The sequence below is a fragment of the Salvelinus fontinalis genome, chromosome 12, assembly GCF_029448725.1.
Source record: "Salvelinus fontinalis isolate EN_2023a chromosome 12, ASM2944872v1, whole genome shotgun sequence".
Taxonomy (NCBI): domain Eukaryota; kingdom Metazoa; phylum Chordata; class Actinopteri; order Salmoniformes; family Salmonidae; genus Salvelinus; species Salvelinus fontinalis.
Window position 1 is genome coordinate 12,244,679 of NC_074676.1, and position 22,539 is coordinate 12,267,217.

General features: G+C 43.3%; 1 protein-coding gene across 4 annotated transcripts in view; it reads right to left on the reverse strand.

Annotated features, from left to right (window-relative positions):
- fgd4a (FYVE, RhoGEF and PH domain containing 4a) overlaps positions 1–22,539 on the reverse strand; it is a 96,066-nt gene that overhangs the window by 51,780 nt on the left and 21,747 nt on the right. For 2 of the 4 annotated variants that reach the window (XM_055939744.1, XM_055939743.1), the window contains exon 1: positions 21,133–21,431. The exons of the other annotated variants lie outside the window; for them this stretch is intronic. In XM_055939744.1, coding sequence (XP_055795719.1) covers positions 21,133–21,373 — 241 coding nt within the window. In that variant the 5' untranslated portion in view covers positions 21,374–21,431. Of the gene's footprint in view, positions 1–21,132; positions 21,432–22,539 lie in introns of those variants that run through there. 4 annotated transcript variants of the gene reach the window in all.

The following is a 22,539-nucleotide window of genomic DNA, read 5'->3' on the forward strand; positions in this document are numbered from 1 at the left end:
TCAATATGCTGTAAAAAAGATTACTGTCCTCCCTAATCTTAAATGTCACTGTCCACCACTGGTGTGTGTGGTGTGTGTGTGTCACGCTATCTCTCTAAGGCCAGGTGATCAAAGGCATGAGATCTAGTATCATCGCAATCAGGCACAAATCTAACAGTCGACTATGGCATTATAAACATGACAGAGTCAACAACGCAGAGGAGAACTTGCAGTCATTCTACTCCATTCAAATGAAACATGAATGCCATTAAAACCGGCTCTATCTTGATAAAACATAACCATAAGACAGATAATACAGTGCCCATCCACAGTAAGGAAATGCAAATTAACAGTAATTTAGGCCTCATTTGCATCACTTCTCTGCACAAACTGAGTTATGACCAGATAGTTAATATGCCCAGGCACATCCCTCCAATCAGAGTATGCATGCTGGTCGGGGGTGATAGGGAACAGATGTGCCCTTCTGTCTTGTCAGAGAGGTGATAGGCTTAGTCACGCCCACACGAACATTACAAGGTACTCAATGAACCACAGTCTGGTACAACAACAAACTCAGTCTCTGCAGGGTCTCGAACGCAGCTCTAATTAGGGAACACAGCGACCTGGAGAGGTGAACCTGAACGCTCCCCCTGCTAAACACTTCCTGTTAAAACATCAGAGGGAGTTGTGTCTGGTTTAACGTGACAGAGATTAGCATCACAAAAAGAGAAAAAGAGACAGAGGGGCAGAGAGAGGTAGAGGTAGCAAGAGGGAGAGGCAGAGAGAAAAAAATGAATAACAATGACAAATGGTTTGATGAAGAATGCAAAAACCTAAGAAAGAAATTGAGAAACCTATCCAACCAAAAACAGAGTCCCAGAACACCGGAGTCTACGCCTTCACTATGGTGAATCACTAAAACAATACAGAAATACACTATGGAAAAAGAAGGAACACCTCAGAAATCAGCTCAATTGAATTGAAGAATCCATACTCTAACCACTTCTGAGAAAATACTAAATAAACAACACAAAGAGTTTTCCAAAACGGAGATGTATACGTAAACCACTTCTCTTTTCAACTATTAAAGACTACCAAAACCCACTGCATTCTCTAAATACATTGAATGAACTACAGGACAAAATATAAACCCTCCAACCCAAAAAGGCCTGTGGTGTTGATGGTATCCTCAATGAAATTATAAAATATACAGACCACAAATTCCAATTGGCTATACTAAAACTCCTTAACGTCATCCTTAGCTCTGGCATCTTCCCCAATATTTGGAACCAATGACTGATCACCCCAATTCACAAAAGTGGAGACAAATTTAACCCCAATAACTACTGTGGGATATGCTTCAACAGCAACATCAAATCAAATCAAATTGTATTTGTCACATGCGCCGAATACAACAGGTGTAGTCCTTACAGTGAAATGCTTACTTACAAGCCCTTAACCAACAATGCAGTTATAAGAAAATACCTGAAAAAAGTAAGAGATAAAAACAACAAATAATTAAAGAGCAACAGTAAAATAACAATAGCGGGACTATATACAGGGGGTACCAGTACAGAGTCAATGGGCAGGGGCACCGGTGTCGAGGTAATTAAGGTAACATGTACATGCATGTAGCCATATGCAGTACCCTCTGTAGTGCCTTGCGGTCGGAGGCCGAGCAGTTGCCATACCAGGCAGTGATGCAACCCGTCAGGATGCTCTCGATGGTGCAGCTGTAAAACCTTTTGAGGGTCTGTGAGGACCAATGCCAAATCTTTTCAGTCTCCTTAGGGGGAATAGGTTTTGTCGTGCCCTCTTCACGACTGTCTTGGTGTGCTTGGACCATGTTAGTTTGTTGGTGATGTGGACGCCAAGGAACTTGAAGCTCTCAACCTGCTCCACTACAGCCCCGTCGATGAGAATGGGGGCGTGCTCGGTCCTCCTTTTGCTGTAGTCCACAATCTCCTTTGTCTTGATCACATTGAGGGATAGGTTGTTGTCCTGGCACCACACAGCCAGGTCTCTGACCTCCTCCCTATAGTCTGTCTCGTCGTTGTCAGTGATCAGGCCTTTCACTGTTGTGTCATCGGCAAACTGAATGATGGTGTTAGAGTCGTGCCTGGCCCTGCAGTCATGAGTGAACAGGGAGTACAGGAGGGAACAGAGCATGCACCACTGAGGGGCCCCCGTGTTGAGGATCAGCGTGGCGGTTCTGTTGTTACCTACCCTTACCACCTGGGGGCTGCCCATCAGGAAGTCCAGGATCTAGTTGCAGAGGGAGGTGTTTAGTTCCAGGGTCCTTAGCTTAGTGATAAGCTTTGAGGGCACTATGGTGTTGAACGCTGAGCTGTAGTCAATGAATAGCATTCTCACATAGGTGTTTCTTTTGCCCAGGTGTGAAAGGGCAGTGTGGAGTGCAATACAGATTGCATCATCTGTGGATTTGTTGGGGCGGTATGCACATTGGAGTGGGTCTAGGGTTTCTGGGATAATGGTGTTGATGTGAGCCATGACCAGCCTTTCAAAGCATTTCATGGCTACAGATGTGAGTGCTACGTTCGGTAGTCATATAGGCAGGTTACCTGTTTTTGGGCACAGGGACTATGTTGGTCTGCTTGAAACAAATGTTAATATTACAGACTCAGTCTGGGAAAGGTTGAAAATGTCAGTGAAGACACTTGCCAGTTGGTCAGCGCATGCTTGGAGTACACATCCTGGTAATCCGTTTGGCCCTGCGGCCTTGTGAATGTTGACCTGTTTAAAGGTTTTACTCACATCGGCTGCGGAGAGCGTGATTACACAGTAGTCCGGAACAGCTGATGCTCTCATGCATGTTTCAGTGTTACTTGCCTCAAAGCGAGCATAGAGGTTATTTAGCTCGTCTCGTATGCTCATGTCACTGGACAGCTCTCGGCTGTGCTTCCCTTTGTAGTCTGTAATAGTTTGCAAGCCCTGCCACATCCGACGACGGTCCTGTATTTATGCTTTGCGATCTTAGTCCTGTATTGACGCTTTGCCTGTTTGCCTTGGGAAAATCTTCTGCACTATCATTAACAGCAGACTCGTACATTTCCTCAGTGAAAACAATGTACTGAGCAAATATCAAATCGTTTTTTTTACCAAATTACCGTATGACAGACCATGTATTCACCCTGCACACCCTAACTGACTAACAAACATACCAAAACAAAGGCAAAGTCTTCTCACGCTTTGTTGATTTCAAAAACGCTTTTGACTCAATTTGGCATGAAGGTCTACTATACAAATTGATTCAAATCTGCTATACAAATTGATGGAAACACTGGTGTTTTGCGGTTACTATTTTAATGAAGCTGCCAGTTGAGGACTTGTGAGGCGTCGGTTTCTCAAACTAGACACTCTAATGTACTTGCCTCTTGCTTGGTTGTGCACCAGGGCCACATATACAAGTTACATCTAGACACCGTTGCCCTAGAGCACACAAAATAGTATACATACCTCGGTCTAAACATCAGCGCCACAGGTAACTTCCACAAAGCTGTGAACGAGCAGAGAGACAAGGCAAGAAGGGCCTGCTATGCCATCAAAAGGAACATACAATTTGACATACCAATTAGGATCTGGCTAAAAATACTTGAATCACTTATAGAACCCATTGCCCTTAATGGCTGTGAGGTCTGGGGTCTGCTCACCAACCAAGAATTCATAAAATAGGACCACCTCCAAATTGAGACTCTGCATGCAGAATTCTGCAAAAATATCCTCCATGTACAATGTAAAACACCAAATAATGCATGCAGAGCAGAATTAGGCGAACACCCGCTAGTTATCAAAATCCAGAAAAGAGTCATTCAATTTTACAACCACCTAAAAGGAAGCGATTCCCAAATCTTCCATAACAAAGCTATCACCTACAGAGATAAAACTGGAGAAGTCCCCTAAGCAAGCTGGTCCTGGGGCTCTGTTCACAAACACAAACAGACTCCACAGAGCCCCAGGACAGCAACACTATTAGACCCAACCAAATCATTAGAAAACAAAACGATAATTATTTGACACATTGGAAAGAATTAACAAAAAAACAGAGCTAACTAGAATGCTATTTGGTACTAAACAGAGAGTACTCAGTGGCAGAATACCTGACCACTATGACAAATCCAAACTTAAGCAAAGCTTTGGCTATGTATAGACTCAGTGAGCATAGCCTTGCTATTGAGAAAGGCAGCTGTAGGCAGACCTGGCTCTAAATAGAAGGCAGGCTATGTGCACACTGCCCACAAAATGCAGTAGAAACTGAGCTGCACCTCCTAACCTCCTGCCAAATGTATGACCATATTAGAGACACATATTTCCCTCAGATTACAGAAATCCACAAAGAATTTGAAAACAAAGCCAATTTTGATAAACTCCCATATCTACTGGGTGAAATACCACAGTGTGCCATCACAGCAGCAATATTTGTGACCTGTTGCCACAAGAAAAGGGCAACCAGTGAAGAACAATTACCATTGTAAATACAACCCATATTTATGTTTATTTATTTTCCCTTTTGTACTATAACTATTTGCACATAATATGACATTTCAAATGTCTTTATTATTTTGGAACTTTTGTGAGTGTAATGTCTACTGTTCATTTTTATTGTTTATTTCACTTTTGTTCATTATCTACTTCACTTGCTTTGGCAATGTTAACATATGTTTCACATGCCAATAAAGCCCTTACATTGAATTGAATTGAGGGAAAGAGATAGAGAGAGAAAGAGCAGAAGGGAGGGAGTGAGAGAACACAGAAGGAGTCCATATCAGAGAGATCTCCAGGCTATTATCTATTCAGGTGTGAAATTGAGTGGTGAGACAGTCAGAGACAATAATGAAGATTTAACCAGACACACAGGAATGAAGGCCCTCTGAACTCTGGGAGAAGGGATCAATATCGGAACTCTGAGTGTGTGATAAAATCTACAGACAGCCATCATATATCATTCTCTCTTTCCCTCTCTCGCGTTGTAGCTGCTTTCCAGAATCCGACAATCTACCCGGGGGGAACATATTAAATTATTATTTTTATCCAGTCGAATAAACACTGCAATCAGCCTACCTGGCCACTCCGAGGCGTCCGCATGGTCCTTAAGCACACAGTTGCCTCGTTTTGCATTACATTCCAATTATAAAACTGTCCCCCCCCAGTCCCCAGTGAAAGTTGCGCCCCTGGCCAACTGTATCGATAGCGGTGCGTTTTTATTATGATTAGCAGCTCATCGTGTCTACTTTAATATCGAGGAATATTTCACTTTCTCTGGTCATAGGAACAACATTAATTTGTGCACAAGACAGACGCAGTGCGACTTGAGTTTTGCCATCAAGTGGAAGACAGTGTCCACTCTGGTTAGTCTCACCATAGGAAAAGAAGGAGAGAGCAGGCACCGTGAGATGCGGACCCTCTGCTGAGACTAATACCGTGTTCAAAACAACTAGGAACTGGGAAATCTCCGACTTCAGTGCGTTCAAGCCAACTGGGAACTGGGAAATCTCCGACTTCAGTGCGTTCAAGCCAACTGGGAACTGGGAAATCTCCGACTTCAGTGCGTTCAAGCCAACTGGGAACTGGGAAATCCCCGACTTCAGTGCGTTCAAGCCAACTGGGAACTGGGAAATCTCCGACTTCAGTGCGTTCAAGCCAACTGGGAACTGGGAAATCTCCAACTTCAGTGCGTTCAAGCCAACTGGGAACTCGCCGACTTCAGTGCATTCAAGCCAACTGGGAACTGGGAAATCTCCGACTTCAGTGCATTCAAGCCAACTGGGAACTGGGAAATCTCCGACTTCCGTGCGTTCAAGCCAACTGGGAACTCTGCAAAAACAAGATTTTCTTTTGTTTTGAACGGTCATCCAACTCAGAATTCCAAGTCAGAAACTCTGGCATCTTTCTAGAGCTCCGAGTTTCAGACATGAAGATCACTGACGTCATGAAGTGACCTTGTTCTTGTCCCTAATTCCCAGTTGTCTGGAAAGCACCACGACCATCAGATGTACCATCCGTCCAGTAAAATAAAAAAGCTAATTATTTGTAAATGATTTAAATGTATGCTCAACTGTGCCTCGCAAGTGCTACACCAACTGATCTATTTCGTTATCAAATCTCGAGTTTTGAAATCTAATATGGTCTGAGTAGTTTTGGGGGGAAGGTGCTGCGATTTTCTTGCGTTGGGGGGGGGGGGTGTTGCAGAATAATTTATTTTGCCCACTCTGAAGACGTCTATATAGGTTCTCTTATTCAGGACTAGTAGAAGTCCAGTGCACTACTTTTGTGATAAAAAAAAAACGAAATGTATTTGAGTGTTTACCAGCATTTGTATCTTCAGTCTGATAAGTATTTGTACCAAACAGTTAATCCGATAATACGTGTGGAATATAAGAATACTAGCTTGATATGTTTTCCTGTTTCTTAAAATACTTTGCAAATGCAACTTATTTCTATATGAAAACTGAAATGGCCTATTCATTCCTTTTCACTCTCTGGGCTCTATTTTTTGGCTGGCGCTAAGGAAGAGCAAGTGTCAAATGCACGTTAGTTAGCAATTTCGTCATGTAAAAACGGTTCACTGGCATTTTCCAGTCATAATACTAGGTGTCGGCAATTCACCTGTCTAACATAAGTGTGCTTGCCCTGAGGTGGTGGGGTGGAAATACTTGAGGTGTCCTTAAAAACACGTGAATAAATGACAATTTCATGCAGCACTAATGGGACGTTTTAAGACCTACAAAAAGAACAGTCTTCGCAGTAACGCAGTTGATAATGGCATGGATTTTGACAGCTGAATCACAGCCTATCGAGCCATGACGCACAGTACCCACGGAAGGAGAGATGTGCCTTTTGTGTCGGTGAATCTTGTATTTAGTAACATAAAAAACTATTGGTTTCCCGCCATTTAGTTTAATTTGATTAAAAAACAAGCATAGCCTACCCTCCCCTCATCAAGGCTGGTTTAGCAGCATCGCATAAGTACATATCTTTATTTTGGCCATTAGCCAAAAGAATCCTATGAATATAGGGATTTTAAATGGTTATTTTGGATGCATGCTTTTTCATTATTCACAATTCACATACCTGCATTTCGCTTGTTCAAGTAAGCTATCCATCACCATTTTCAAAGAGCGCCCCTTCGTCCAATTACCAAAGACACAAACTTCCAGACCGGGGGCGAAACTTTTTGTGCCCTTCAGTTTAATCATTGGAATGTGATACAAAAAGATGCAATGGTGTGCAGTAGGACCATGCGGATGCCTATGAGCGGTCAGGTTGTTTGTTTGGTGTGTTTATCCGACTGGATAAAAACATTTATAATAATAATTACGTCCCCCCCTACTTCTAAAACCAAAGTTGCACCCGTGCTCCAAACTATTCAGTCCTCCTATAACTCCATATCAACAGCAGATTTTTTGGAGAGTCTTCTTCGTACATAGGCAAGAATACAATTGACAGGAGCCTAGTATTTTGTATAGACATGCACATTTTTTTGTGCGAAGACAATTAGACTTACGTGTGCACACAGTGCCATGGAACGAGAGAAGTGATGAATGATATCAGGCTTCTGTGTCACGCCCCCTGATCTGTTTCACCTGTCCTTGTGCTTGTCTCCACCCCCCTCCAGGTGTCGCTTATTATCCCCGGTGTATTTATCCCTGTGTTTCCTGTCTCTCTGTGCCAGTTCGTCTTGTTTTGCCAAGTCAACCAGCGGTTTTTCCTAGATCCTTTTTCCCAGTCTCTGTTTTTTCCTAGCCCTCCTGGTTTTGACCCTTGCCTGTCCTGACGCCGAACCCGCCTGCTTGACCACTCTGCCTGTTCTGACCTCGAGCCTGCCTATACCCTTGTACTGTTTGGACTCGGACCTGGTTTATGAACTCTCGCCTGTCCCCGACCTGCCTTTTGCTATAATAAATATCGGAGCTCAACCATCTGCCTCCTGTGTCTGCATTTAGGTCTTGCCTTGTGCCATTATATTCTGACCCCATCCTATTTTAAGATGGCTTGTTTTCAGTTTCATACACTCTTAGAAAAACAGGTTCCTTATAGAACCAAAAAGGGTTCTTGATCAGAACCTGAGAGGTTCTTTGTCACCTAACCAAAAGGCTTCCATATAGAACCACGCATGGTGCCTTTTATGAATTATGCATATTACTATTAAATAGGAATATGTTTTTGCGAAGAATATCATTTAATAAACAATTAAATAATGAACAAAAGAATACCATCATAGTTTTTAGAATATATTGTCATTTTATGCAAACATAGTTTGGAAATATGCACTGGTGACCAGGGAGACATCTCTTTGTTTGAATGATGGCCCATGTCAACTCTGGCTGACTTCTTTACAATACAATAAAACTTTGTCCATTAGTTACAATGAACAACAAAAATGTGTTTTCTGCTCCATCCTTAACCGCGCAAAACAGCAGACCTCATACATAGAGTTAAGACAGGTTCAAGCTGCAGTGCCCCTACCCTGTTGAAGGGTTAAGGGCCTTGGTCAAGGGCCCAACAGTAGGGAAATATTTTGAGGATGTGAACCCAGCAGCCCTCTAATTCCACCTGTTTTAGTCGCTGGACTACCTACAGCCAGTACAGTATGGGTTGTTGCCTAACTGGTTCTAGACAAGAAGAAAAAAGGAGCAAATACATGATTTCATCTTCAGAAATTAGCATGAGTTAATGAAGACAAAATGCTATGCAGACATATCATTGTTATGATCGAGAAGAACAACTTACTTCCAGTTGTTGTCAGCAGCAGCTGAAAGAGAGATCCTCTGCCTCTGATAGTTCTGGGTTACTGCCAGACTGAGAACAATAGATACTGATTGAGGCTATTGAATAACCAAGACTTATTATACATCATTTATTATACATAATTTATACATACAGTTGAAGTCGGAAGTTTACATACACCTTAGCCAAATACATTTAAACTCAGTTTTTCACAATTCCTGACATTTAATCCTAGTAAAAATTCCCTGTCTTAGGTTAGTTAGGATCACCACTTTATTTTAAGAATCTGAAATGTCAGAATAATAGTAGAGAGAATTTATTATTATGATTTATTTCAGCTTTTATTTCTTTCATCACATTACCAGTGTGTCAGATGTTTCGGGTAGCCTTCCATAAGCTTGACACAATAAGTTGGGTGAATTTTGGCCCATTCCTCCTGACAGCTGGTGTAACTGAGTCAGGTTTGTAGGCCTTGCTCGCACACGCTTTTTCAGTTCTGCCCACAAATCGTCTATTGGATTGAGGTCAGGGCTTTGTGATGGCCACTCCAATACCTTGACTTTGTTGTCCTTAAGCCATTTTCCACAACTTTGGAAGTATGCTTGGGGTCATTGTCCATTTGGAAGACCCATTTGCGAACAAGCTTTAACTTCCTGACTGATGTCTTGAGATGTTGCTTCAATATATCCACATAATTTTCCTTCTTCATAATGCCCTTTATTTTGTGAAGTGCACTAGTCCCTCCTGCAGCAAAGCACCCCCACAACGTGATGCTGCCAACCCCGTGCTTCACGGTTGGGATGGTGTTCTTCGGCTTGCAAGCCTCCCCCTTTTTCCTCGAAAACATAATGATGGTCCTTATGGCCAAACAGTTCTATTTTTGTTTCATCAGACCAGATGACATATCTCCAAAAAGTACGATCTTTGTCCCCATGTGCAGTTGCAAACTATAGTCTGGCTTTTTAATGGCGGTTTTGGAGTAGTGGCTTCTTCCTTCCTTTCAGGTTATGTCGTTATAGGACTTACTGTGGATATAGATACTTTTGTACCTGTTTCCACCAGCATCTTCACAAGGTCCTTTGCTGTTGTTCTGGGATTGATTTTCACTTTTCTCACCAAAGTACATTCATCTCTAGGAGACAGAACGTGTCTCCTTCCTGAGCTGTATGACAGCTGTGTGGTCCCATGGTGTTTATACTTGCGTACTATCGTTTGTACAGATGAACGTGGTACCTTCAGGCGTTTGGAAATTTCTCCCATGGATGAACCAGACTTGTGGAGGTCTACAATTATTTTCTGCTGTCTTGGCTGATTTCTTTTGATTTTCCATGATGTCAAGCAAGGAGGCACTGAGTTTGAAGGTAGGCCTTGAAATACATCCACAGGTACACCTCCAAATGACTCAACTGATGTCAATTAGCCTATCAGAAGCTTCTAAAGCCATGACATAATTTTCTGGAATTTTCCAAGCTGTTTAAAGGCACAGTCAACCTAGTGTATGTAAACTTCTGACCCCCTGGAATTGATACAGTGAATTATAAGTGAAATCATCTGTCTGTAAACAATTGTTGGAAAAATTACTTGTGTCATGCACAAAGTAGATGCCCTAACCGACTTGCCAAAACTATAGTTTGTTAATAAGAAATTTGTGGAGTGGTTGAAAAACGAGGTTTAATGACTCCAACTTAAGTGTATGTAAACTTCCGACTTCAACTGTCCCTCCTCTTAGTCAGCAACAGTCTTCTAATGGCTTCATGAAACATAGTCCCTCTTACTGAATTGATTCTTACTGAAATACTGAAATAAAAGTAACAATTAGCTAATTACCAGGCAGGGTCTGTAGCTTTATTTGGCATATCCCATAATAACAAATAATGTTTATTTGAAAGAGTTAGTTGGCTAGCTTGTAAAGTGACGAATTAAAGTAGCCTTTTCTGGTTAGCTAGCTGACAGCTTACAAACGTGCTCAAATTCTAATAACGTTTCAACTTATACACTCTTAGAAAAAAGGGTTCAAAAAGGGGTCTTCGGCTGTCCCCATAGGATAACCCTTTTTGGTTCCAGGTAGAACCCTCTGTAGAAAGGGTTCAACGTGGAGATCAAAAGAGTTCTACCTAGAACCAAAAAGGTTCTACCTGGAACCAGAAATAGTTAATCATAGGTTTCTCTTATGGGGACAGCCGAAGAACTCATTTAGGTTCTAGATAGCATCTTTTTTTTTCTAAGAGTGTAGTTTATCCTATGACTTTGGCTTCAAATATTTGAATTAACATAATCAACTTTGCTTACTTTAATACATTGAAAAATAATGTGCTTATTGGTAGGCTACTTGCAAGTTGGTTCAACCATCATCCTCTTGCGTGGTCATGCTGGAATGGTAGCTGTTTTAAAAGAAATCGGAATGGCAGTTACATTTTGAATTGGCCAAAAGGTTCTATATAGAACCCCTTTTATATGCTTTTATTAAACACATTACTTCCTCTTGCATCTAGCTAGCATTTAGTTTACAACAGCACAGGTTTGTATGAACCTTGCTCTTTGTCACTCAGACCTCGGCAACAATGTTGCAAAATATGAATTCGATCTCCCCCTAGCATAGAGAGCTAACTGTGTTGGACGTCAGCTAGCCATTTTTCTGACCAGGCGAATATGGATATAAATGTCAATGAAAAACAGCGAAAACAAATGAAAAAGGAGCTAAATAGCTGTCATTTTAGAGTTTGATAACTTTTGTTATCTGTTGTTTTCTAAAATCCCCATTACACTCTGGGGTACGGATAGAACCCTCAAGGTTATTTGCCTTCACTCAGTATATAAACTGAGTAAACAAAACATTAGCAACACCTGCTCTTTCCCTGACAGACTGACCAGGTGAGTCCAGGTGAAAGCTATGATCCCTTATTGATGTCACTTGTTAAATCCACTTCAATCAGTGTAGAGAAATGGGCGGAGACAGGTTAAAGAAGGATTTTTAAGCCTTGAGACAATTAAGCATTGTGTATGTGTGCCATTCAGAGGGCGAATGAGCAAGACAAAAAGTGCCTTTGAACGGGGTATGGTAGTAGGTGCCGGGCGCACCAGTTTGTGTCAAGAATTGCAATGCTGTGGGTTTCCCATGTGTATCAAGAATGATCCACCGCCCAAAGGATATCTAGCCAACTTGACACAATGTTGAGAAGCATTGGAGTCAACATTGTTCAGCATCTCTGTGGAACCTTGTAGAGTCCATGCCCGGACGAATTGAGGCTGTTGTGATGGCAACTCAATATTAGAATGCTTTTCCTAATGTTTGGTGTACTCATTGTATATAGAACCTTTTTTAGTAAAGCTTCTTTAGTCTCCAAAAGGTTCTATATAGAACCCTAAATAACCTTTTTTTCCAAGAGTGTATCAAGCCCTCCATAGGCTACCCTTACCCTAGGCCGAGGCTACTAAGGCTGGTTCAACAGCAATGCGTTGTGTCTTTTTTATCCCGGCCTTGTAAAGTAGCCAATCCATAAAATGTTTAAATGGTATATTCGTCAGAGTGTCTTGAATTGAAAATATACTGCACATTCTAAAATATACACACATATGCCTATCTGCGTACTTCATTTAGCTTGTTCAAGTATCCGATATCCCATCTCCAAAGAGCGCCTCTCATCCGGTTACCAAAAACGCGCTCCTCCAAACATATTTAAATGATTCAGTCCTATAACGCAATATCAATGGTAGGCCTAGGTTATATTTTGCTTATTGAGAACGTGCACCATACATACAATTCAATATTGACAATGTTGACTGCCAACATTAAAAAAATAGACAATTTTTTACTGTTGCTATTACTCGTTACTGTTGCCTATGCTATTTAATAAACTGTAGTAATTCTTATTTTTGCATTGACTCTCTTGCACAAGCTCGATGTTTACTCACTGGACTCTAACCACACACTCACACATACTACACTAACACTACAACACACACACACACGGACACACAAAACACACACACACACATGCATATTGACGCCACACGCGCAAACACGCACACACACACACACACCATTAAACACACACGCATACACATCCGCACACAAACACACACATACAGTACATTCACATTCCTTCACACTCTTCACATATGCTGCTGCTACTTTCTGTTTAGTATCTATGCATAGTCACTTTACCCCTACCTACATCAGTGGCGGTCAGTGCCGTTGAAGATGAGTGAGGATGGTCATTTTTTCATAAAAAAGGGCCTTATTTCTATTACAGCATATTATTGGATGATTGTTATTCATATTCCATTCACCCAGCTCAATGTAACATCGTTAAGTTTAGGCTACTATATGATACTCTAATTTTCCTTATACCCATCATGAGGTTGCTACAACCTAGCCTATCAATAAAAGTTTACAACGTAGGTGCACAGGTCGAGAGAATTTTGAGCAATCAAGGGGACAGACAGTGACACATTCAATACCACCTTGCACACTCTCGCCTGCATCTAGCTGATCTAGGGTGTAATCATTAGTCCAACAGATGCAAACAAGAGTTTCTATTGGAAAAATTCAGGTATGTTTATCCCCGTTTCATTCCGTTTGCTTCAGTTTAAGAAAAGTTTTTCAACAGAATCGGCGCAATGAATACACCACTGAACACATGCAAACACAGTTCACTTTCATAGTAGCCACATATAAACCGCTCGTTGTATATATCATTCCTTCTCACATCTACAGTATCTATGCACTCTCCTCCTCTCACCTTTTCCCTTCGCTTGTGGACTTCAGTGCACTACACATCAGCTGTCTGTGACCAGGCAAAAAAAAAATCCAAACAAAGCCTTCATATCATGACCGCTAACCGCTATACACAGCCTACATCATTGTCAGTTTATAGTCAACATAGCTTCTATAACTAACTCGTTAGTAAACCCACTACAATCATGCAGTACAGTGTACAGTCAACAGCAAGCAATTTAGCAGATACACCGCCGGGCCCCGGTGGCAATAAATTAATACGACCAAAAGCTTACCTTGACTTGGAAGAGTTCCAGTGTTGGATAGCCATAGCCAGCTAGCTAACATAGCATCCCTCTCTGTTTGAGCTGGGTGTTTGAGTAGGCTAAACTATCAAGCTACATTTGATGTTAGCTAAGTAAGTGAATGTGAATGTGCAAAACATTGCTCTCTTGCATCTCCTTAATTTTGGAATAAATGATTTTGTTCAAAAATGTTCAACTACTGTCTTTCTCTATCTTTGAGTCAACTATTCACCAAATTGTATGCACTGCAGTGCTTGCTAGCTGTAGCTTATGGTTTCAGTACTAGATTCATTCTATGATCCATTGATTGGGTGGACAACATGTCAGTTCATGCTGCAAAAGCTCTGATAGGTTGGAAGACGTCCTCCAGAAGTTGTCATCATTTCTGTGTAAGTCTATGGAAGGGGGTAAGAACCATAAGCCTCCTAGGTTTGTATTGAAGTCAATGTACCCAGAGGAGGACAGAAGCTAGCTGTCCTCTGGCTACACCATGGTGCTACCCTACAAAGTGCTGTTGAGGATACTGTAGACTATCATTGCAAAACAGTGTGTTTTAATCCATTATTTCGTGGTGACGTGAATATATTTCATATTGTTTTATCTAAAAAGGATAACTTTATAAATGTTTCACAAATTTTTTTTATTCTGAAATTCATTGAGGAGGGACCTCCCCTTCCTCTTCCGAGGAGCCTCCACTGACCTATATGTACATATTACCTCAATTACCTCGACTCACCAGTATCCCTGCACATTGACTCAGTACTGGTACCCCTTGTATATAGCCTCATTATTCTTATTTTATTTCATTTTTCTTACTTTTTAAAAACTCATTGTTGGTTAAGGGCATTGTTGGTTAAGGGCTCATAAGTAAGCATTTCACGGCATTAGGCACATGAGACAAATACAATTTTATTTCGATTTTTTAAAATGGATTTTTTAACACTGAGAGCTAGAATATGGTTGAATTTCTATGATGTGCAACCTTTCCACCACATCGGAAGTTCCTCTTTCACACTTACATACAGTATTTACTCTCATGATAGCTGTCTTGTTCCCTTATACAACTGAAAGCCAACTGAAATTTTTTCTAAATAAATAAATTACAGAATAATATTCTCATTGATCCGAGCCACTCAGCCAACTAAGTTGAATTGGGCACTTCCTACTCTCTTAGAAAAAAGGGTTCTAAAAGGGTTCTTCGGCTGTCCCCATAGCATAACCTTTTTGGTTCCAGGTACAACAATTTTTGGTTTCAGGTAGAACCCTTTTGGGTTAAGGGAAAACCCTCTGTGGAAAGGGTTATTCATGGGTCCCAAAAGGGTTCTCCCTGGAACCAAAAGGGTTCTTCAAATGGTTCTCCTATGGGGACAGCCTAATCAACCATTTTAGGTTCTAGATAACACCTTTTCTTCTAAGAGCGTAGGAGAGTGCCATAGTGTCAGATTCATCAGCATCATCACTCTCTCTCTCTCTCTCTCTGACACATTGAAAGACAAAGCTCCACAGAGAAGTCAATGACAAGCTCCCCCTAAGAACCGGATGACTCTGGTGCTACTGTTAATGGAGGCACTGACTGTGCATTCTGACGGCCTATTCTAGCAGTGCAGGCCCTCTAGTTAAAAAGGATCAGACGGGGATAAAAAGTGTGAACATGAGAAAGAGAGAAGAGGTGGGGATCAAACTTAACACTGCTGAACCCCTGACAACCACTGCTGAGACAGCATGCTGGAGCAAAGGGCACACACACACACATCGAATGAAAACACTAAAATAAAATACTCGCAGGGGCATTGAATATGAGACAGTGCTGTCTAGTGTATGTGTGTGTCCCTCCCTGTGTGTATGTACGTGTCTGAGCTTAGTTTTCATTCATTGTGTTGTCTGAGGAAGATCTTAGCACTTCTCCCCTCTCTGCTTCTCTTTTGATGTGCTGCTCTCTCCAGGTAATCTCATTTCTGGTCACGGTGGGCCTCCATCTTGCCCCAACAGCCTTTTGTGACAGAAGCCTCCCTCCCCCCACTCATCCCCACCCCTCCCAACCTGAATCCCCAGCCTTCAGCCCTGAGTCCTACGTAGGGCTGTGGCGGTCACGAAATGTAGGAGAGTGCCATTGCGTCAGTATCATCTCTCTCTCTCTCTCTCTCTCTATCTCTCTCTCTCTCTCTCTCTCTCTCTCTCTCTCTCTCTCTCTCTCTCTCTCACACACACTCTCTCACACTCTCTCACACTCTCTCACACTCTCTCACACTCTCTCTGTCACAATGAAAGACAAAGCTCCACAGAGAAGTCAATGACAACCTCCCCCTAAGAACCGGATGACTCTGGTGCTACTGTTAAAAAACAAATCCATGCCTTTTGCGGCCAGTGGCCGTTGTGCCCTTGGGCTGAATCTAATAATGATAATTCCCTTTTCCTTGAGTGTTGCGTGCTACGAAGCACCTCTCACTCACATGGCTTTCCATCACATGATAAGGTCTTTTCACAGGCTACAAGTGAAGACAGACACGTCCTTATCCAATTCCGGGGTGCATATTGAAGTTATTGGAAGAACTGTCCACATTTATTTTTCGCCTAACGAACAGCAAAAGCACCAGCCTATGTCAATCTACTATCCCCATAGTGTAAAAGTTGACCTATTCTATTCTGTGTGAGAAATACATTTCCCAAACATAGTCTGGGACAGTTGTGGGATGCGATAGATCCCATATAAATACAACCACCAGCATCAAAAAAACTGTTTTACGCAATGTGGCTGACGCAACAGATGAGAACGTTTAGCTTAAAATGTTGATAAACTATTAGGCTATTTCTTCACATTATAAGCGCAGCAATGCACACACGGCAGTAGGCTATAAGCGTGAATGTTCCATTAGCAGGAAAACACCATTGTCAAAAGTGACCACAAATGCGATTACGCATGTAATGCTTTTATTATAAAGGTGCATTTTTATTGTGAAAATTATCTTCCCCAAACTTGAAACTCACGTGCTGCTTATGTATGTATACCAGTTAGGCTCTACACCCCTTGTAAAGCAGATTATGTGCTTCATTTTAAGAAGTTATTTTGCCACTTTAGTTGTGATACAAACCTTATCAAAACATATAGGCCTATGGGCTAGGCTACATGAGGTGTGCAACTATGATTAGAAAAAGTAGCAAAAAACAGCCATTGTTTTTTGCCTTACTCTGGGCATCATTCACAAGTGATAATATATCATTCACAAGTGGTAGGCTAATATTGTCACCCGTCAGACTGTTCTTGATTTCATCTTGTCTTTACATATACTAAATAATATATGGATGACATTTATTTTGATTTAGAATGGACCATTATAATTATACCTGTCTCAAAACAGGGGCAGGGTAAAAATGCATGTCATCTATGCACTTTAAATAGCAAATGGAAGACGCATTTCCATGGTAATTTTTTGAATGCCAGCCAGGTAGGTTATGTTCCTGTTGTAAAGAGAAGCAATGTGCTTAAAATTAGGAATGTTGAGGAATAAATATAGTAGGCCTAGCCTATAGAAAGGTGATGGGATCCTCCTCTTTTTAATAGAGGCCACCACTGTTTCTCACGCAATTGCATAGCCTATAGAAATGTTGTGCAACATGAGCTCATGGGCTCTCATGAATTGTTTGATTAGATTTTCCAATACATTTGCATTGATGTCAGAGTGATTAGAGGGACAATAGAGTGCTGGGTACCAGGCAATTAGCAAGTTTGGTCAGCTACTAATGACCATCAGTAGCATCCGAGCTTGGAGAAGACTAAGTTAACGTAACTAAATGGACATTTGGAATTTGACTGCCTTCATGACTCGTGACCGCCGGTGTGGCGGTAATACGGTCACCGTAACAGCCTTAGTCCTAGGAGTCTAGGACAGGGCCACAGAGGAGAACCATAGGATTCAGATAGGAGCCACAGACTCTCTAAAGCTAAAAAGAAATAATGGAAGCAGCAAATTGGTCAGTTGGAAATGTCCAAGCGGTTTTGATGAAATACTGGATACATTGGCCAAGATCGGAAGCCATCGGTCAATAAAACAGTGCAGGGAAAACATTTACAAATTCAAACAGGGTTATAAAAAGATAAATGACCACAACAACAAAAGTGGACCAGAAAGCAATATTTGAAGCCATGATGACGCAGAGCAGCGATGATCAGCACGGTAATACATTGTTTTTAGCCAAATTACTATCTAGCTAGCTACCAATGTGTGCTCGAATAGTGAAGCCATAACCTCAGAACCCTACACCCCCAGGGTCCATCAACACAATCAATGCTCCTGCAACCCCTGAGCCCTGCACCCCCAGGCGCCAAGGGTCTATTCTCAGTTGGTAAACGTTCAATATCAATGTTCAGTTGTTTAGCCCGAATCACACAATTTAGCTGTCTTCACAGGGGTGGGCAATCTCGTCCACAGAGGGCTTTTGTCATGGCATGGTTATGTTCCTAAACATTGTTAATGGAGACAGTGTGGATCTAGGATTTTACATATACAACTGTCACAATGATTCAATTAATCATATAACTTTATTATTTGCATCATTGGTGTATCTGGTTGGTAAATCTGGTTGGCCTCATACTGGCCTTTGCTGGATAATATCGAATACATTTGATGAGACAATACATGGTTGGAGAACAAAACTGCACTCACACAGGCTGCCCTCAGGTTTGCTTTGGAGTCTGTGCCTTATCATTCCTGAACTGCACATGTCATTAATTCCGCCTAAATATTTCCCCAGGGAAGAGAAAACACACTGCGAGCACAGCCAGCAAATACCTGAATATCATGAGGGAGGCCAAGGCCTCATACCCGGAGACACTTGAAGTCCAGCGTCAGCAGCAGGATCAGCACTTCAATCAGCTGTGTGAAGATGAGGCAGCAGCCAGGGCAGCAGACAGGGCAGCCAGGGCAGCAGCCAGTGCAGCAGACAGGGCAGCAGACAGGGAAGCAGACAGGACAGCCAGGGCAGCAGACAGGGAAGCAGACAGGGAAGCAGACAGTACAGCCAGGGCAGCAGACAGTGCAGCAGACAGGGCAGCAGACAGAGGAGCCAGTGCAGCAGACAGGGCAGCAAACAGGGAAGCAGACAGGGCAGCAGACAGGGCAGCAGACAGGGAAGCAGACAGGACAGCCAAGGCAGCAGACAGTGCAGCAGACAGGGCAGCAGACAGGGCAGCAGACAGGGCAGCAGACAGGGCAGCAGACAGGGCAGCCAGGGCAGCAGCCAGTGCAGCAGACAGGGCAGCAGACAGGGAAGCAGACAGGGCAGCAGACAGGGAAGCAGACAGGGCAGCCAGGGCAGCAGCCAGTGCAGCAGACAGGGCAGGCCAGGGCAGCAGACAGGGCAACCAGGGCAGCAGCCAGGGCAGCAGACAGGGAAGCCAGGGCGGCTGAGATGGCCCAGACCGCCTCGTTTAACAACTGCTTCATAGCTGTATTTGGACAGTTTGTCCAAGCAATAAAAGGAAGTTAGACACCAGCAGCAGACATGTCACTACACTCTTAGAAAAAAAGGTGCTATCTACAACCTAAAGCGGTTCTACAGCTGTCCCCATAGGAGAACCCTTTGAAGAACCCTTTTGGGTTCCATGTAGAACCCTTAACCTGGTCTTTCAAACAGCTGAAGCGATCCTCTCCTCGCATGATGAAAACTTACATTGTGTATTTGTGTCTCTTCTCAGCTGTCTCCTCTCATTCAGTCTCCATTATTGCCCACAAACAAAAATTAAAACGATGGCACAAAACCCCTGGTTATCTCCACCAGCGCGTCTCCCTCCTCCATACTTAAAAATGCCAGTCACCGAGGATCACAACAATGTCTCTGTCGAAATGCGTCATCGGTCGCTGTCTTAAAATTGTCATTAGCAGTTTTTCCCGCAAATTAAACCTAGTCCCGTTTCTAGTTCCACAACAAATAGAAAACAAGCAACAACCAACAAGCCTAGTTCGTGCTGGTTCCGGCACGTTCCGGCTTGGTTCCTCTAGTGGATTTGCTCCATTAGAGTCGCCCTGCATGCCTGTTTCAACAACACAGCAGGGAACGCAGGGACCACTAGCAGTTACAGTCCAGTCTCAGCAAGAGCCCATGGCTACAGCTAACATTTTGTAGCAGGTGAAGCTAATGGTTTAACTACTAGGGTATCTATCACGATCAGATTGAGCTACACAGCAACAAGAGTTGATGACTTCAGATATGGCAAAGGAAAGCTAACAGTTGAAGATAAACACCATTGGGAATAACAACAGCTACTGTTGCAGCTCTAACAGCAAGGTGAAATAGCAGCTTCAGCTACAGCAGGGTAGGCTATGGCAATGCTTACATGCAGCTGGTGTGGCTAACATCTCTGCTAGAGCACACCCCAGGGACAGATAAGGGCTGTAACAGTGGCCAAGAAGGCTAACTGCAGTAGTCCTCCACATGTGTGTCAGTGTGTGTATGAAAATCACATGTGTGTGTTTTGCAAGTGTGTGTGTTTGTTTGCATGTGTACTACTGAGAGAGGCTGCAGCTCTGGGGCTCAGCCAACAAACAAAGCCTGCTTGCATCTTAATACCCCTCCTACCCCCGGCACAGCCACACACACACACACACACACACACACACACACACACACACACACACACACACACACACACACACACACACACACACACACACACACACACACACACACACACACACACACACACACACACACACACACACACACACACACCTCACACCTCACACTCCCTGCTATACTTATCATGCTATCTCAGGCACATCCTGTGGTGTAGGGTCCGTCTTTTGTGAGGTGTTCCTCCCTTTGTGTATCCGACAGTCTACTCGGACTGTCGGATACTCAGCTCTGTGTGTCACCAGACTAACAATAACCCCACATTTTACCTCAGTATTCAGTAGCAGTAGACTGCTCCTCTCGCTGCTCTGGGACCAGTGATAAATCCCCCTGTCTGTATAATACAGCTGTGAACACAGCGTTGTGCCCTCGATGGCTACAGTGTACCAGAGAGCTTAAGTCCAGTCCGTCTACCAGAGAAAAACCCACTGACCTGAGACAAGGCTTCCGTTAGTCCCGCATGGGTCTGTGTGTCAGAGTCAACAGCTACCATCCACAGAGATAGGATATCCTTCTCCTTGTTACACCTAAGCCAGAACGATGAGGAAAAGTCGACCTCTCCCTGTCTCCGTTCCTCTCGCTCTCACAGAGGCACACAGGCAGGGTCAGGTTCGCGCTAAACTACTGCCTTGCTGCTTTCGCCGCATCCTCCCTTCTCTCCGTCTACATCGCCTTTTCACCCTCCTCTCTCTCTCTCTCTCTCTCGTCCTGCTTCTCTCTTTCTCACACGCTCTCTTACTTACTATAACTTCAACGTACCTTTTCCTCCTTTCTCCTCTCTGTCTCTTCTCTGTGTGTTTCCAATCCGTAGCTTGTGAAGATAATCACATTCCAGCGGAGACGGGGCATATGGCGGGGGAACGCTACCCACACAGTAAGATCCCTTCTGTGTGTGTGCGCGTGTGTGTGTGTATGTGTGTGTGTCGCGCAGACAATCAGCCCTATTGTGTGGGAGGAGGGGAAGGGCCAGAGAGCGGGGAGGAAGCCAAATGGCTCTCATCTGCTGTCGCTGCTGCTGCTGCTACTGGCCGCGGCTGTCAGGTGCTGACCCTCACACAACACTCCCCCTCCAAGGAGAGAGAGGAGAGAGGGAGAGTGACGGTGATAGAGAGGATGAGAGAGGGGAGCCAGAGCGAGAGAGAGAAAGAGAGAGCGGTAGAGGGAGGGAGGGATAGATGGATGAGGTGGGTGATGACTGAAAAAATAGATCAGTCAATGAAGGCGCAGCTCCTGAATCAGATTTTCTAGCAATCATTAAGATTTTGTTTAAAATGATGTTCCATGTGTCTCAGTCAATTGTGTGTGTTTTTATTCCATTCACACCAATTCAGTGGTCATGTGACAGTACGCTCGGGGGTGGGTCAATAACTCCAGTGCCCCCACCCCCCTTTGAATGCAGATGAGTCAGAGTGGTGCGCGTGGGGGGAGTGTGCGATGAAGAGATTGAATTCCACCTACTCCATTCCCATGGCATTAGAGCCAAATGCTCCTATGCCACAACCATACACAGAATATGGTCACACCCCATTTACCATCAGAGTATAGAGAGGTCTGTTTGTGGTTGAACAGAGAGCCACTGGTTTCATATGGTGAGTAAGAGGCAGGGGGAAAGTGTTGTCATACGTGCTCTGTTGTGAACTCACACTGGACTGAGAACATGACCTATAGGACGACCAAGTGTTACTCAGTTTTCACTACAGACACACACACACACACACACACAGGAATGCTTGCGCACACAATGGCCATTTAGGGACATCATTCTGATCATGTCTGCTGTAATTCAGCTTGGCGCGCGCGACACTCCTGAACTGAGCTCACGCTGGGATTTAGTCAACTAACCTAGATTTTACGCAAAATTAACAACAAATGTCACCACCTCATTGGATTTAGGTGAAAAGTTGGGTGAAAAAAAGACAGAATTCCCTTACGTTGATAACTTTTTCAAATCCAATCAGTTTTCATCATATTACATTTTTGGGTTGAAATGACGTGGAAACAATGTTGATTCAACCAGTTTTTGCCCAGTGGGCTCCTTCTTCCTCTGTTTCTCTCTTTCATCTCATCCCTCTCTCTGCATCCCTTCTCCATCTCCCCTCCCATCTACTTCCCCCAGTCAGACAGTGAGCCTGGGGCTGGTAGTCCTCTCTCCTCATAGTCCCTTCA